Source organism: Triturus cristatus, chromosome 8 (assembly GCF_964204655.1).
Source record: "Triturus cristatus chromosome 8, aTriCri1.1, whole genome shotgun sequence".
NCBI classification, from domain to species: Eukaryota; Metazoa; Chordata; class Amphibia; order Caudata; family Salamandridae; genus Triturus; species Triturus cristatus.
This window is the reverse complement of record NC_140591.1, coordinates 615,620,426-615,636,697: the sequence shown is the minus strand read 5'-3', so window position 1 is coordinate 615,636,697 and position 16,272 is coordinate 615,620,426. Positions and strand designations below refer to the sequence as shown.

The 16,272-nt window shown below is 45.3% G+C and overlaps 1 protein-coding gene across 4 annotated transcripts in view; it reads left to right on the top strand.

The window, feature by feature from the left end:
- The window catches only part of RBM26 (RNA binding motif protein 26), a 999,243-nt gene that overhangs the window by 928,005 nt on the left and 54,966 nt on the right, over positions 1–16,272 (top strand). For 2 of the 4 annotated variants that reach the window (XM_085622082.1, XM_085622080.1), the window contains one exon: positions 9,277–9,390. In XM_085622082.1, coding sequence (XP_085478208.1) covers positions 9,277–9,390 — 114 coding nt within the window. Of the gene's footprint in view, positions 1–9,276; positions 9,406–16,272 lie in introns of all 4 variants that reach the window. The other 2 variants (XM_085622081.1, XM_085622079.1) reach the window with 1 other exon arrangement.

The following is a 16,272-nucleotide window of genomic DNA, read 5'->3' as shown; positions in this document are numbered from 1 at the left end:
GCATCACTCACTGGCTGGGGTGCTCACTTACAGGATCACACAATCCAAGGATTGTGGAATCTAAAGCACAAAGGTCTCCATATAAATCACCTAGAGCTACTAGCAGTGTTTCTAGCGCTCGGAGCCTTTCAAATTCACCTCATAAACGAAGCTGTCCTAGTCCTCACGGACAACATGACAGCTATGTACTATATACAAAAACAGGGGGGTACAAATTCTTCCCAACTATCACGCCTAGCAAAAGCCATGTGGAAATGGGCTATACACCAAGATTTATCTCCTGGCAGAGCAACTTCCAGGAGTAAACAATCAGATTGCAGACCTTTTCAGCAGACAGAGACTGCAAATCCACGAGTGGGAACTACATCCCCAGATTCTTCTCCCCTTCTTTCAGGAATGGGGATTTCCTCTCTTAGACCTGTTCGCCACAGCACAAAACGCAAAATGTCCAAGCTTTGCCTCCAAGTTCCCAAACCCGCTCTCCAAAGGCAATGCCCTATGGATGAACTGGTCAGGGATATTTGCTTGTGCTTTTCTGCCTCTCCCAATCATTCCACTGGTAGTTCGGAAGCTCAGGCAGACATCCCTCACACTGATTCTCATAGGTGCCACATGGGCATGTCAACCCTGGTTCACGTAGTTCTACACCAAAAGCTACATCTTACCTCCAGTCTCATCACTCAGAGCCATGGAGAAATCAGGCTTCCAAATCTCAAAGAACTCAACCTGGCGATCTGGCTTCTGACGTCATATAGTTTGGTTATTTACAATTGCCACCAGACCGTATGAATATCCTAAAACAGGCTAGAAAGCTTACTACTGGGGAATGTTATGCAGAAAATGGAAACGTTTTGTTATCGATTATAACAATAATATCAATCCTCTTGATACTTCTGTGCAGAACATCATCTGTTATCTCTTACATTTACAGCAATCTGGACTAGCCTATACATTCATTTGCTTACATCTAGAAGCAGTAGCTGCATACTTACAAAACAGACAACACTTCTCTCTATTCAGAGTGCCAGTGATTAAAGCCTTTATGGGAGGATTAAAAAGAGTAATACCACCAAGAGTCCCACCTGCACCAGCGTGGAACTTAAATGTAGTCCTTGCAAGGCTAATGGGTCCACCATTTGAACCAATATATAGGTGTCAATTTCAATTTCTCTCATGGAAGGTTGCTTTCCTCATCGCAATAACTTCACTAAGGAGAGTTTGTGAACTCCAAGCGTTAACTATACAAGAGCCCTTCTTTCAACTTCACAAAGACAGTGGTTCTTCAAACCAATCCTAACTTTCTCCCTTAAGTAGTTTTTGCCTTTCATATCAATCATCGGTTGAGTTACCTGTGTTCTTTCCGCAACCTGATTCTGTAGGAGAACAAGCTCTATACACACTTGATGTTAGAAAAGCTCTACTATATTACGTGTAAAGAACAAAAGAATTTTGTAAAACAAAAAAACTCTTTGTTGCTTTTTCTCCACCACACAAAGGCAATCCCATATCTAAATCGGGCATTGCAAGATTGATCGTAAAATGTATCCAGACATGTTATGTGAAAGCAAAAATAACTTTGCTAATACCTCCTAGAGCGCAATCCACTTGCAAAATAGGGGCTACTATGGCCTTCTTAGGGAATATTCCCCTAGCTGACATCTATAAGGCAGCAACATGTCTACACTGCACACATTCACCAAACACTATTGTGTAGATGTGTTAGCGAGACAACATGCTAATGTAGGCAGGCAGTACTTAAAACACTATTTCAGACAACTACAACTACTACAGGTTAGCCAACGCTTTGGGAGTTTACTGCTATATAGTCTATGCAAAGCATGTGATCTACAGCTCACGTGCCTCAAACAGATAATGTTACTTACCCAGTAAGCACCTGTTCTTGGCATGTAGAGCTGTAGATTCACATGCGCCCACCTGCCTCCTCGGTCTCCTGTAGTTGTTGCAGTTTTCAGTTTACATACGTACACATGGACATCTCTATTCTACACTTACTAACTCCATTCTCACCCTCTGCGGGAAAACAATCTAACAATAGAGTCGATGCCCATGCGCACTATCACTGAAAGGAGGAGTCCCCTTACCTCGTGACTGGACAGACTTCTTTGAAGAAAAACAACTTGCAAACATTCGGACACAAACTAGATGGTAGGAGTATGCAAAGCATGTGGATCTACAGCTCAACAAGTCAAGAACAGATGCTCACTGGGTAAGTAACATTTTCCTACAGGTATGTAAATACTTTTGAATACAGTGAAAATTACTGTTAGATTACTTTTCAGATTACTTTATGGATAATATTTTCTACTCAGTGTGATATGCCTAGATATCACACTGGGACATTTCCTGGAGAAAAGGTAAGTAAAGCAGTTTTTAGATATTTGCAGTTTTTCAAGTTCTCGTACAAAACCAACACCACACTTGCAACAATTTTCTAGAAAAGCAGTCCATGCAGTCCTATAAAAGGATATTGAGTTATCGGTTTGCAGGTAGGTACAAGTTTGGGGGAGTATAATTCTGGGGTTGGAACCGGGGTTCCCCCAGGGTCAATGATGCACTCTTGAAACACCCCCCACGTTACAAGGGGGGCCGGGTGCGGAGTGCTGAGGCCCAATGTTATTCAGTGGGGGATGGGGGGTTCCAGTTGGTAACTGCTCACGAGAAGGCCATAAGGTTGTGGGAGCAAAGCTCCTGGTGTTAGGCTCAGACCAAAGGGGGATCCGAGTTAGCACCCAAAGTACACCCGCTGCAGTGTAGGGATGGCTGGGTGCAGTCCTACAACCTTGGGTGGCCCAACCGACTGTGTCCAAGCATCCCCAGGCATCCCAACTTACCTCTCCAACCGGTGGTCACCTCCAAAAGTTCTTCGTCCCGAGTCTGCAGTCTTTGTTGAAACCAGAGAATCCCCATTGAAAACAAGAGGGCACCCGATGCCAAAACCGCACCCTGCACCCAGCCAACCCTGCGGGTGTACTTTGGGTGCTAACTCTGATCCCTCTTTGCCCTAAGACCAGGAGCTTTGCTCGAACAACCCAGTGGCCTGCTAATAGGCAGGCACCAACCGGAGGCCACCTATCCCCATTGGATAACATTGGGCCTCAGCACACTTCACCCGGCCGGCCCTAGTGCCACTGAGGGTGTTTCGAGTGTGCATCCTCGACCCTGGGCGAACCCTTGTTCTAACCCTAGGAACTCAATCCCAAAGACCAAGTACTTACCTGATAACCGATAAATTTATTTCTCTCCATAGGAATACATTGACTGTTTTTTTCTGAAAAAGTCCTAAGATTAGAGTTGGTTTGTATGGAAACCTGAAAAACGACAACTGTGCAAAACTGATATTACTTACCTTTTCTCTAGGAAATGTCCCAGTGTGATTTCTAGGCATATCACACTGAGAAGAAAAAGTAATTTAAAAAGTAACTTAAAAAGTAAAATTTGTACAGTAATTTCGATATTTTGACTTACCAGTATTTCAATCAAACTGCATTTAAACACTGCATAAGATTTTGAAAAGCATTTCTTTCACTTACCTGTGCCAGGCTTGGCTTGGTTCTAGAAATAAAATACCTTAACAATATTTTTATAAAAAAACAAAATTAGTCTGAGTTCAGACTTTGAGTGTGTGACATCATTTGCTGATTGAGTGTGTACAACAAATGCTTAACACTACCCTCTGATAAAGCGTACTGCTTGCCCACACTCCCACAAATGGAGAGTAAGGCGCAATCTACTTTTACCTCTGTCTACCTGTGGGGTTCCACTGGACTCTGTGCACACTATACCTCATTTTGGTATAATATATACAGAGCCAGCTTCCCACACCTATTCAAAGGTAAGGAATCTGCAGCTAGATGTCTCTATCAGATGAATAAGTTACTTACCTTCAGTAACGCCTTATCTGTTAGAGATATGATCTAGCCACTGATTCCTTATCAACCCACCCATCCTCCCCTCATTGCAGTTAAGTTTATAGGGTCTGGGTTGTTCCCTTTCAGGCCCCTAATTGTTCCAAACACACCAGTATCAGTGCACTTCATGGCTCCACACTTCTGGTGTGCAAAGTTGTGAAAAGCAACTAAAGTCGACTCGTTGAGGTGGCGTCTATATAGGTGATGCGGACGTCACTTCTGCGTGGAAGACAATGTCATGCGGAGCCGACTGGCACCACCTACTGGCCTGCAGGGGGATTGCTTGAGGAAATGTCTTCTGGATCCAGTCTGACACCTGGGAAATTCAAAGGTGAGGAACTGCGACCAGGTCATGTCTCTACCAGATAAGGCGTTACCGAAGGTATGTAACTTTTCTTGATGGATGTTCCGGTGTGTTTCAGAGCCGTGGTCATGTACCTGCTATACTCAGATGTAACATCTTTGTGCATATGCTGTTGGTTAATTATAGCCAGGGACTGCAACTTTATCTTCAAGAGAGTCCTGGAACCAAAGTACCTAGTGACTCTGGGGATGGAGAAATTAATTAAAACAGTGCAAAGGAGCGAACAGGATTTTCACAAGCAGTGGTACATTTTGCTAACCTGCCAAGAGTATAGAATCTGTTAAATATCTTCGAACTGACTGTGGTCTTTGGCTTTCTCCCCAAGAGGGATCCACATTGAAAGAGAGTGATAAACCTGTGCACCTCTTTGATAGAAAGTCTCGAAAGAGTGGCCTGAGGAGGTGGCAGGAGGGGGATGGGGGATTGGAGTGAATGGCAATAATACTGGTTGATTTGGGGATGGTAGAGCACAAGGGGTTCTGTTGCTATTCTTATTTCAAAGATTGCAATTTTTCATCTATATTGTAAAACAAAAAGACTTTATTGAAATGTTAAAAAAAAGAGGATCTTTTGGGTCTACCCACAGAGGAGAACGACTCCACGCAAGACAAAGCCAACGATCTTAATAAGGGTGTGTCGCACCCATCGGCGTGGACTGTGGGCTCGCGCAGAGGCCGCAGGTAAACTCTCGACGAGCTCACCATGAGAACTGTGATGTTTCTGCTCTTGAACTGAACTGACTGCAGCAACTTCACAATCACTTGTTACAGATCTAGGCGACTCTTGGGGACAATAAGGGAGGCTGACAGGTATCCACTTCTATTGGCTGCCTCACCCTCCCTGGACTTATAACTTTATCTGCTGTTCAGGTAACGCTGTTCCCTGCTTCGCCCTTACGATCGAGAACAGCAAACTTCTCCTCTGCTGCTGTCAGGTCTGCTTTGTTACCTACTCCAAATTTGCATGTTGATTATTTCTCCCTACTCAGGGAAAACATTATGCTGTCAGTTCCAATGCAGGAGAGCGTCCCTTACTCCTACTAGGTGGGAGCTGATCTCAGCGGGTACTTCCCAGCTGCTCAAAGATGTGCCTCCTTAATTTCTCCTTGCACGGCTTCGGGGTGGGTGCACACGGGGCTCTCGGACCTGCCGTCCCCCCGTATCCCTGGGGGCCTCCTGACCCCAGCGGGGATCTGGTAACGATGTTCGTGTTGTATTTCTTGTTCAGATTTATTTTATTTTCTCTTTTGGTGTTTGAGGGGAGTGAGGGAGTAGGTGGGGCGTGGTGGCAACTTTTTAACATTTTGTATGGAAGGATTTACTGATCAGAATGTACTTTTTGATTGCGATGGGTGGTGGGGTACTAACACCTGGGGGCACGTGATGTCACTGGTCATGACAGGTGGTGTGGCTCCCTCCATGAGTTGCTGTTTATTCCCCTGACACAATGCCAATCACCATTGGAACTTGGAACGTCAAAGGCCTTAACTCCCCTCAAAACACCAAAAGATCTGGAAATACATTATTGCTCACCATCTTGATGTAGTAGCCCTACAGGAAACACACCTGGCTATGTCTGAGGATACACGTTTCCGACATAAACACTTCCCACTAATTTATAGATCCTCAGCACAAACGAAACACAGAGGTGTGGCACTCCTATTTCATTCATCCATAAAATTCCAACCATTGGACGTACATTACGACAAAGATGGCCGCTGGATTATGGTTAAGGGCCATCTAATGGGGAAACTTTGCACCTTCGTGACGGTATATGCCCCCAACACTGGACAGACTATCTTTTTTGAAAACTCTCTTGGGGAAGCTTTTAGACTTTGTGGAAGGACCGATGGTCCTTATGGGTGACTTCAACTTAACCTGACAGAAAGACTTAGATAGCACTCACCCGCAACGCTCAGAAACTAGCTTCTTCTCCCCTGACACACGACAAGTACTTCACTACATGGAACTCCTACATACCTGGCGCACCCTCTATCCCCACTCCAGAGACTACACCTTTTATTTGCATGTTCATCGTACATATTCCCGGCTCGATTACATTTTCATAAGCCAGTTAATGGGCGCCCTACAAGAGGCCAAAGTATTCCCCCTTTCAATATCAGATCACAGTCTCCTCGTAATATCTATGTCCTGGAGCGGAGGCACCTATGCTTCTCCCAAGTGGTACATCCCGACCGCACTTACGCGGGATAAGGCATCCTGCGCTAAACTAAGAGAAACCATCACTGAATTTTTTGACTTTACCAAACCAGAAGACACTTCGGAATTTAACACCTGGGACACGTTTAAGGCGGTCTTCCGAGGAAAATGTATTTCCCTTAATTCTGCATTAAACTCGCAACGCACCAAAGATAGGGAAATGCTGGAGAAAGAACTGTTCGCCACTGAAAAAGCTCATAAACTGAATCCCTCTAGACAAACCCTACACAACCTGACGGCACTTAGGGGTAAACTCCGAGCTACATTTAATAGGGCGCAATTCACACTCCTCAAACTACGTCAAAGGTCCTACTCCCAGGGCAACAAGATTGGCAAACACCTCCCTAGACAGCTCAAGGACAAGCGTGAAAGGGAATACATAGGTGGCATACAATGACCCCATGGGGACCTCACACATCGAGACGAGGACAAAGTGGAGATCTTTGGCTCCTTTTACAAAACCCTCAACTCCGGGGACCACCCCGCCAGATTTAAATAGATCTTCCCAACACTTCCGATAGATGCTGGAGGGGAGCGTGCTCTTGGGGGATTTCCAACATATATGATGGGATTGCCCGAATATACGGCCCTTCTGGGAAGAAATACTCGCACACATTAAAGATATGCTAGGATATCCCATCCCAACCACCATGGCAGGGGTTCTTCTGGGACTCCGTGATCCTTCCTTGGAGCACCAGACACGGGCTGATAAGTCTATTATGTGGCTTTGCATAGGTGCGGCGAAGATTACATTGGCGGCCGCCTGGAAGAGGAGGGAAGCTCTGGCAATCTCCCTCTGGCACTCTAGGTTATTGAAACTGCTTAGTTTAGAACGAATGTCGGATATTTTTAGGGACAATTTCAAGAACTTTGAATTTAAATTGGGCCCTTTGGTCCCCTTTTTCTCCCGAGGCCTACCGTCAGCTGTCTGTCCTTCCTCTGTTAGAGCCCTGCATCTCTTTCAGATGTGAAGTACTACCTATCAATGCAAATTGAAGTACCTGTTTTCTCTATGCCGCCACCATGGTAGGGGAGGAGGGAGAGAAGTGGGGGGGTTGTTTATTTACTTTTTAGGTTTACTGTTCCACGATTGGGAGCTGTTATAATATGACTCGTAGTACTCTTTATGTAACACCTTCTGACTAGAAGGAACTCAGGCTGTGCCATCACAAAAGAAAGATGCGACATTGTTTTGCTTCGTTTGCTTTATTGTGCAGAGCGCAAGGATGTGCCCCAAGCCCCAGTAATGTTATAAACTGTACCCCTTAATTTAGCACTACGATGAGATCGGGACAGGGTCAACCCTTAGTGTAGTGTAAAGCTGTACAGTCTAAGTCCTATAAATTCATGTATTGCCCCCTGTGCGGGATCACATGATGGTAATATCATATGATATACTATGCCTAAAATTATCAATAAAAATATGTTTGACAAAAAACAACAAAGAAATTGCAGCCTGTATGGATCCACTAACCACTTTCTCTGCATTTTTCTTTAAAAAAGTTTTGGGAATAAATGTGTCCTTCATTTTACCGAAAGTGACTTTGTGAGCCTTATGTACTTATACTTTTGATATCAAAACGAAAAAAACATCAGCCATTGTGGACCGAAGGTGAACCAAAAAATGTTTTTGTCTTGTCAAATAGCTACTTTGTGTATGTTTCTATGTATTCAGTTTGAAACGGGGATCCTGCACATGAACAATATGTTTCTGGGCTTATGTCTATTACTGAAGATCCTGTGAATGAAATGTTTCCATACAGATGACCATAATAACTGTAGAGTTTATAAATGTCATTTACTTAGATGTTGGCATAGTTCAAAAACTTGTTGTACAGACCAGGCTCTCGCTTTATTGCGTCCTAGTCTTCATACCAGTAATGAGGAGGTTTCTGAAATGCTCTCTGGCGGTGCAGCACCCTAACAAGTGCTTCCTTTCTCATGCCCGTATGTGCAGGTTGCCAGTCAGGCTTGAATTTGAGCTATCTCGCAGTCATCAACATACTTGGGCTCCCAGCATCTACTAGGGCTTGTTTGAATGGAGCTCATCTGCCTTTAGTTGATGAGGGAGGGCTTAGGGCATGCACACTTGCTTCATAATTTGGTCTTTGTTGGCCTGGTGCTAGGAGGTGAAATCTGGGACTACCCTGCATCCAGCAGATCTTAGTAGGAAGACTATCTAGAAACCTACTTCGTGCACCCAACAGGAAGCATTAGCCAGAACACCTCTCACACCATGTAGTTCACAGTAGTTGGGCATTAGCTGGACCTTCAACCTAAAGTGACGATATGCAAAGGTTTTATAAGCAAGTGTGTTTTTCTTCTAACCTTACATAATTATTTCTTTGCTTCTTGTGCTGTTCACCACCATTCGTTCTCAACAACCTACCATTCCATTTCCATGGCTCAACTACTTTTGAGATTTTGTTCTGCATTACATGGAGGATAATGTGCTTGCCGTCCTCCTTGCTTAGTGAATGATTTTCCAGGGCATTTGGCTTACCTACCATTTAGTTTTAGCAAAGTGTTTGTCACAGTCTTCTAGATGCTAGTGTTCAAATTTGTTATGACTGGAGGGAGCATTTAACTATCAGTAAATAAGCTATAGAAGGAGTACAACAATACCTCCATAGTAATTGGAACACTTTCACTTGAAAAAGTAAGTTTACTCTGCTCTTTAATTTGTTTCACGTATTCAATTTTATTTTCATGGAGTAAATGCTACTCAGTGTAATCATTTTTCCATTTGAATCTTCTTTTTTAGGCTGCTGTTCATGGAGCGCGTTTCAAAGGCCAAAACTTAAAGTTATCTTGGAATAAACCTGTACCTAACATGTCAAGTGCTGAAACTGAAGAAGTTGAACAAGAAGAAGAGGAAGTGAGTCCTTTCTCGGTAACAGGATCATTGGCATCTACATGTTTTTAATGCAGAACAGTATTCGTTTGACATCCACTATTTTTCAATGACCATTGACTGTCTGAAACACATTACCAATAATTCAAGCTAAGTCACTCCGAAGATGTACTGCCAACAAAAGGTGGTCACTCTAATGAAAAAATATAAATCCACGTATTCCGTTTAGAGTCCACAGGGCAAGTGCAAAGTTGTTGTGAAAAGGTGCTGAACGCATTTGACGGCTCACCAACGGTTTTCAAGAGAATGTAAAAGTGCCATATTGTAGGATGTAATTAGGTAGTGTGTACAACATGTGCTCTTAAATCAACGTATAATGCTTAAATATATCACATGTGTGCATAAACAAACAACTTTAGTTCAGTGGCTAATACAATGTTATCATTAAAAAAAAAAATCTATATGGTTAAGCAACTAGAGTCCACATTGCCGGATTGGAAATCCTCCTCGTTCGTATTCACAAACTTAACCCCCAAAATGGATCATAAATCCAGTTACTGATTTTATAAATGTGGAGAATATAGAAAAGAAAAAGAAAAGGCTCAAGCCCTACACATAACATGATGTACATAATAAAACTATGGCTGCATCCTACAAATTGTCATTGATTAATGCAATGGATATGTTGGAGCAACTAACAGTACACATTTTGTAGAGTCCCTCCTCCATATAGTCAAATCCTGTAATCGATTAAATACCTCCGTCATGAGCATCATCCATGACATTAAATGCCTTAACAAGATATTTCTCCAATTTTAATTCTTAGTATTTCCCACGGTTTGAATTGCTTCATTGTTATGTCTAATCCTCATTTTTTTTAATTAAATTGTGGTTCAGCTATCATGGACTTATTTCTGTTCCTTCTACTGCACCTATAACATTCTCGTTTAAGTTCTAGACTAGTGAAGACTTGGAAACCACTGCTTCAATTCTGTATTTTTTTTTAGAGGTACTTTTTTAGGTCTCGCCTAGGCAGCGCACATGCGCTGCTCTCGGAGAGGGCCTTTAGCAATCGGTCTTCCCTTTTCAAGCACTCGCGCTTGTGGCGGCATCCACCTTGCGGGAGCGAACAGCGGCGCGCAGGGGCCATATGTTTGTAATTAACGTGTCCGCACCACTGCGCGCTCCCGCAAGGTGGATGCCTCCACAAGCACGAGTGCTTGAAAAGTGCAGACTGCTTGTTTTGCCTTGAATGGTCCAGCGCCGTTTCTTGCTCTCCCGCGGCCGCTCTTGTTAAAGAATCTTTCCAGAGTCAGCTTTTCAATATCTGAATATAAACCTTTCTTTCAGGAAATTCAAGCGCTTTCACCCGAAACCCTCTGTCAACTAGGATTCACCTCTGAATTTGCAGCACAGTAACACTTTCATTTGGTGTATTTTTTCGGTATTTCTCGCTCTACCGCAAGCAGCACGCGAGACATAATTTTTGCATGTTTATGAAGCACTTGTACTGGTTCCGTTTAGTCCCCCCTCACCCCACAACTACATCAAGAAACTAGGCATTCTCTGAGCGCCCCAAAGCAGCTGTGACTCTCTGCGAGGCACTACATGAACACGAGGCGGTGGAACTTGGACAGACAGAAGATGGACGGGATAATGGAAGGGAAAGCCAAATACGTCCACCCAAGCTTATACAGCGAGAAGACCTCCGACGGGGGCAGGGCATATGTGCTCATCTGGGGTTCCTCAGAGACCCAGGCCACTTTTAGGGTTTTAAAACGACTAATTTAGTCATTTAGCTGCATGTTGTTCTGCGAAGGAGTGGGATATATGCCACCGCTACCACTTGGACAAAAATATCCATTTCATGTCTTAGTTTAACTCTACTTGCGACGTCACAACTTTTCTATTAGGATCAGAGAGTTGTGACGTCCGTTAACGACAAATGAAGCGAAGCAAATGTAGGCGATGAAGACTGCAGCCTTTGAAGGCCTGCCTTCCCCTTTAATGCAAAACACCCTAATATATAAATTATTCACTTGATTGGGTTCTTTTCAGGTTACTTCTTGTTTACCGTTTTTTCCCACCATTGAAAAACACAGAAAATTACATCTTTTACATATTCCAGTAATGCTGTCTTCCGTATGATCTTTATACACTGTGAACCTTCGTTATTAGGCTCTATCAGAAACATTCAATTTCACAACAGCACCTTAAAACATAGTTAGAAAAATATAACCAGCATTGGCATAGCCAATAGGTTTCGCCTTTGGGACCTTATAAGTGTTTAGCCATGCAACAGTTGATGTTGTTGCACCAACGATATTGTGCTGGATAACTAAACACTTATAAGGTCCCAAAGGCAAGACCTATTGGCTATGCCAATGCTTGTTCTTTATAGATTCTTAAGCTCTGGAATATCTCTAACTGCCAGGTTGAGGATCTGGATATTTTCCTACAACAAACAAATTGGTGTTCTTAGTTCCTCTATAAGATCATTTGCAGCGCTTCCTAAAAGTGATGAAATGGCCACTTTCAGTTTCCTTTTTCTACACTATCAGCAAGTTTACTACTTGGTAGTAAAATTACTGCAGCTAGTATCACCAATTTTCCAGACAACAGTAACACTTGCGTGGGTTTTCTGGGTCCTGATGACCATTCCATCTATGCTAAAGACTGTTATTCCTTTAAAGGTCAGACTTAATTTCTCAATATAAAGGTTTGTGCCATCTTTAGCTAGCTATTCAGGTTGGTTGAAGATGATATCCTATTCTGCACTCTCAATCAGGGGAATTGTAAGGGCACTACTCACCCGTGAGGGTCTCAAGACGCTGGGGGGGCCAGTTGAAGAGCCAGGTTTTGAGTGTCTTCCTGAAGATGTTCAGGGAGGGGGTGTGTCTGATGTTGATCGGGAGCTCGTTCCAGGTCCTGGCCGCAATGTAGGAGAAAGCTCTTCCCCCTGTTCTGGCTCTGCGGATCCGCAGGATTTCAGCGAGGGCGAGGTTTGCGGATCGGAGGTTACGTTTGGGTGCGTGGAAGGAGATTCTCTCATTGAGGTATTTGGGTCCGGTGTTGTGAAGGCATATGTAGGCGTGGATAAGTATCTTGAAGATGATTTTCTTTTCTATGGGGAGCAAGTGGAGGTTCCGCAGGTGTTGGGTGATGCGCTTGTGTCGAGGGATGCTGAGGACGAGTCTGGCTGTGGTATTCTGTATGGTCTGGAATTTGCGGAGCAGGGACTTGTTGATCCCGGCTTTGAGGGCGTGTCCGTAGTCTAGTCTGCCGGTTATGAGTGTGTGGGTCCACAATGTAACAATAACTTCCTAGGCAATTAATTTATCTAGCATGATTGTGTCCTAAAAGTGTCCAATTAGTGTAGCCACAACAAGACTTAAAAATTCCACAATAATATTTATTGTTAATGTAAATATCAAAAAATAAAAAGAATTCACAGTTAGAGAGTACGTTCATATACAATATAGTCATTCAATGTAATAATTCCATTAAACCAGGTGATGTCCCATGCAGAGGGGGAGGGTCCGAGCACGAGGACCTCTGTCTTCTCCAAGTTGTGCTTCAGGCAGCTGCTGCTCATCCAGGATGCGACGTCCTTCATTCCTTCCTGGAAGTTGAGCCTGGCGGTGATGGCGTCCTTGGTGAGGGATAGGATGAGCTGGGTGTCGTCGGTGTAGGATACTATGCTGAGTCTGTGCTGCCTGACGATGGCGGCGAGGGGGGCCATGTAGATGTTAAAGAGCGTGGGGCTGAGCGACGAACCTACATTTCTGATCAATACTTGTAACCACAGATTCCTCACCTTTAAAATATTCCCCGACACCAGAGTGAATCCAGAAGCTTTCACAGCAGTACTGCAGCACACCGTTAGGTGGCGCAGTGCGGCTGTGTATTGACTTTGTTCTGCCCCTGAAGTGACGGAGCAGACTTGTATCCAAGAAAGTCAGTTCCTTCCTTTCTTTCTGTGCCTTAGAACGCTGATCTGGACTCCACTCCTTCTCTTTTAGTCAGATTGACAAAAATGTAAATCAACTGTGCAAGTGAATGATGGCCCCACATAAAACTACAGAATTCAAACTATGCTTCAACTGTTGGAAACTTATGGTGATAGACCTGCACAAGATGAGTCTTTGATGGGTTGATCATTTTTGCAAATACGCCCTCCTTAACCCAAAGGTGATCCAGGACCGTGAAGTGAAGCTGTACATCCAAGTATAGGAAAAAGCAGCGCAAGTCCCGCTTCTACTTAGTCAAGGGGGCAAACCCATTCTTGAGCCCATTCCTGCAATAGGTCCTCTTCGCAGTCCAAGTAGTCTGGTAAGTCAAAGTCCAAATCAAAGTGGAAACATTGAAAAGATATGCAGGACTTGTCCCCCATACGGCCACTCTAAATTCACAGAAATCAGAAGGGGCTACAAGCGGAGTCATTTCCAACCCAGCCACCACAGGGCATCATTTTTGTGGCCACAATTATAGCTCCCACAAGTCAAAGGCAGAGATCTGCCCAGTCCACCATCCACCATCCCCCGGCAGCCGCTGCCTCCAAACCTCTTTTGTATACCCTCACACCAACACGGGCACCCTATTGAAGGCAGGATCATCCACCAACTGCCCCTGTGGAATGCCATAACTTCAGACAAGTGGGTGCTTCAAAGTGTCTGTCTCTTCCATTTACAGAAAACCCACCGTCTCTGTCAGCGCTGTCAGATCGGCTGATGGAGGACCATGTCGTCTTATTACATCAGGAAGTGTAGCCTCTTTGGCCAAAGGAACCAACGAAACGGTGCCACCGTCAGAAGTAAGTTGTGGTTATTACCAACACTTTCTGGTTGCCAAGAAGGACAGAGGCCTCGGCCATATCCTGGACCTGCACCGTCTCAGTGCCTTCCAGAGAAAGGAGAAATTCAGGCCCTGTCTCCACTTGACCCTGGAGACACTGGTTGGTTGTATTAACCTGCAGGACGCCAATTTTCACATCCCCGTCCTGCGGACCCAATGGCGTTACTTGCGGTTTACTGTGGTCCTGGAGCATTTACAATTTGCTGTGCTCTACTTTGGCCTTAGCAGTGCCCCTCAGGGGATGCATTTCTGCAGAGAGCAGGGTTCCCAGTATTCCCCTACCTCGACAACTGGCTGCTGAAGGAGGGCTCTCCCTGGGCTGTCGTCAGCCACCTCCAGTGCACGGCAGGTCTTTTCCATTGGGATCCTCTATCAACATGCCAAAGTCATACCTGGCTCCTTCTCAAACTCCATTTCATCGGGCCATTCTGGACATGGTGCAGTTCTGTGCCGACCCTCCAGAAGTTAGAGTCCAGTATATTCGGACTATGATCCTGATGTGTCAACCTCAGTTCTGGATTTCGGTGAAATGGACTCTGGAGCTGCTGGGTTTGATGGCCTCCTGCTTCTTTCTTGTGAAGTACGCTCTGGCATTTGTGGACTCTACAGTGGTATCTGAAGTCCCAGTGGGAACAGTATTAGGGGGATCTCTCCTAGCTGGTCCATGATTTAAGACACTGTAAAATATCTGCAGTGGTGGGTACTGTACTACAGTTGGGTCAGCGGCAGACCCCTCGCCCTTACCCACCAATATCTGCCAGTGATAACTGATTGTGAGAAAGTGCCATCTTTCTTGCATGGTATGCCCCCACTTTTTGCTGAATTGCTGAATGTACTTTGACTGAGTGTGCCCTGGACTCCTGCCAATCAGGTGCCCAGGGCCTATGTTCCTTCCCTAAAAACCTAAAACCCAAATTGGCAAACCCTGGCCACATGTCAGCCCCTGGTAAATGGTACCCTAGGTACCCAGGGCCTTGTGACCAGAGAAGGCCTCTAAGGGCTGCAGCACTTATTGTGCCACCCTTAGAGGCCCTGTACCCTAACACAAACACACTGCCCTTGCAGGCTGAGTGTCTGGGTCCAAGACAAAACAGAGAGTCGACATGGCACACATCCCTGTGAGCCATGCCCACAACCTGCACTGCCCTGGCATACATCAGCCACCCCTCTAGCTGGGTGCCCTATGCCAGTGGTGTGGGCACAGGAGCATGAGCCCTGTGCCCCTACAGTACCCAGGTCCATTCCTGGGCACTGTAAGTGCAGTGCTGCCATTTAAGAGTATATGGTGCTGGGAGCTCGTCAAACACAAACTCCACAGCATCATGATGGCAACACTGAAGACTGAGAAGTTTGGTATCAAACTTCTCAGCACATTAAACCCGCACTGATGCCAGTGTGGGATTTAATGTACAATGCACTACAGAGGGCATCTTAGAGATGCCCCCTGAAACCTAACCTACAATCCTCGTCTTGTCTGAGAGGCTGCCTAGGCTGCCACACAACAGACATGTTGCTGGACCCCTGGGTGGAGAGCCCCCGCTCTCCTGGGCCTGCAACAATGCACATCCTGGGCGAGGTGCTAGGTCTACTCCCCCAGGATGGGCAGGGGGAATCTTCAAAGGCATGCCGCCTTTGTGAGCTTCTCCAAGCCACTTGCTGTACTCAGCAACTGGCCCCCACCACTTCTGACCCCCACTCTGGCTGGAAGACTGGCCAGAAACTCCAAGTAAGGACAGGGAATGTGCCAGCCCTGCCAACCCCACCCCTCAGGTGGGGAAGGCGAGGTGAAGCACATCTCCGGGCCCTCTCCATCTTGAAGATGGGGAGCCCTACCCAATCAGGACTAGGCCACTGCCCCCCTCCCACAGGAGAGTGGCAGGATAGGGGGTGTACCCACCCCAGGATAGGGACCCAGTGGTCCCTGCACTTTACCTACCTGTAACGCCCCTAAATGTAGTATTTAGGGACACCCCGAACCTTCAAGAAGACCAAGAAGAAAGAAGACCTACTGTGCAGCTGCTAAGAAGAGGAAGACACCAACTGCTTTGGCCC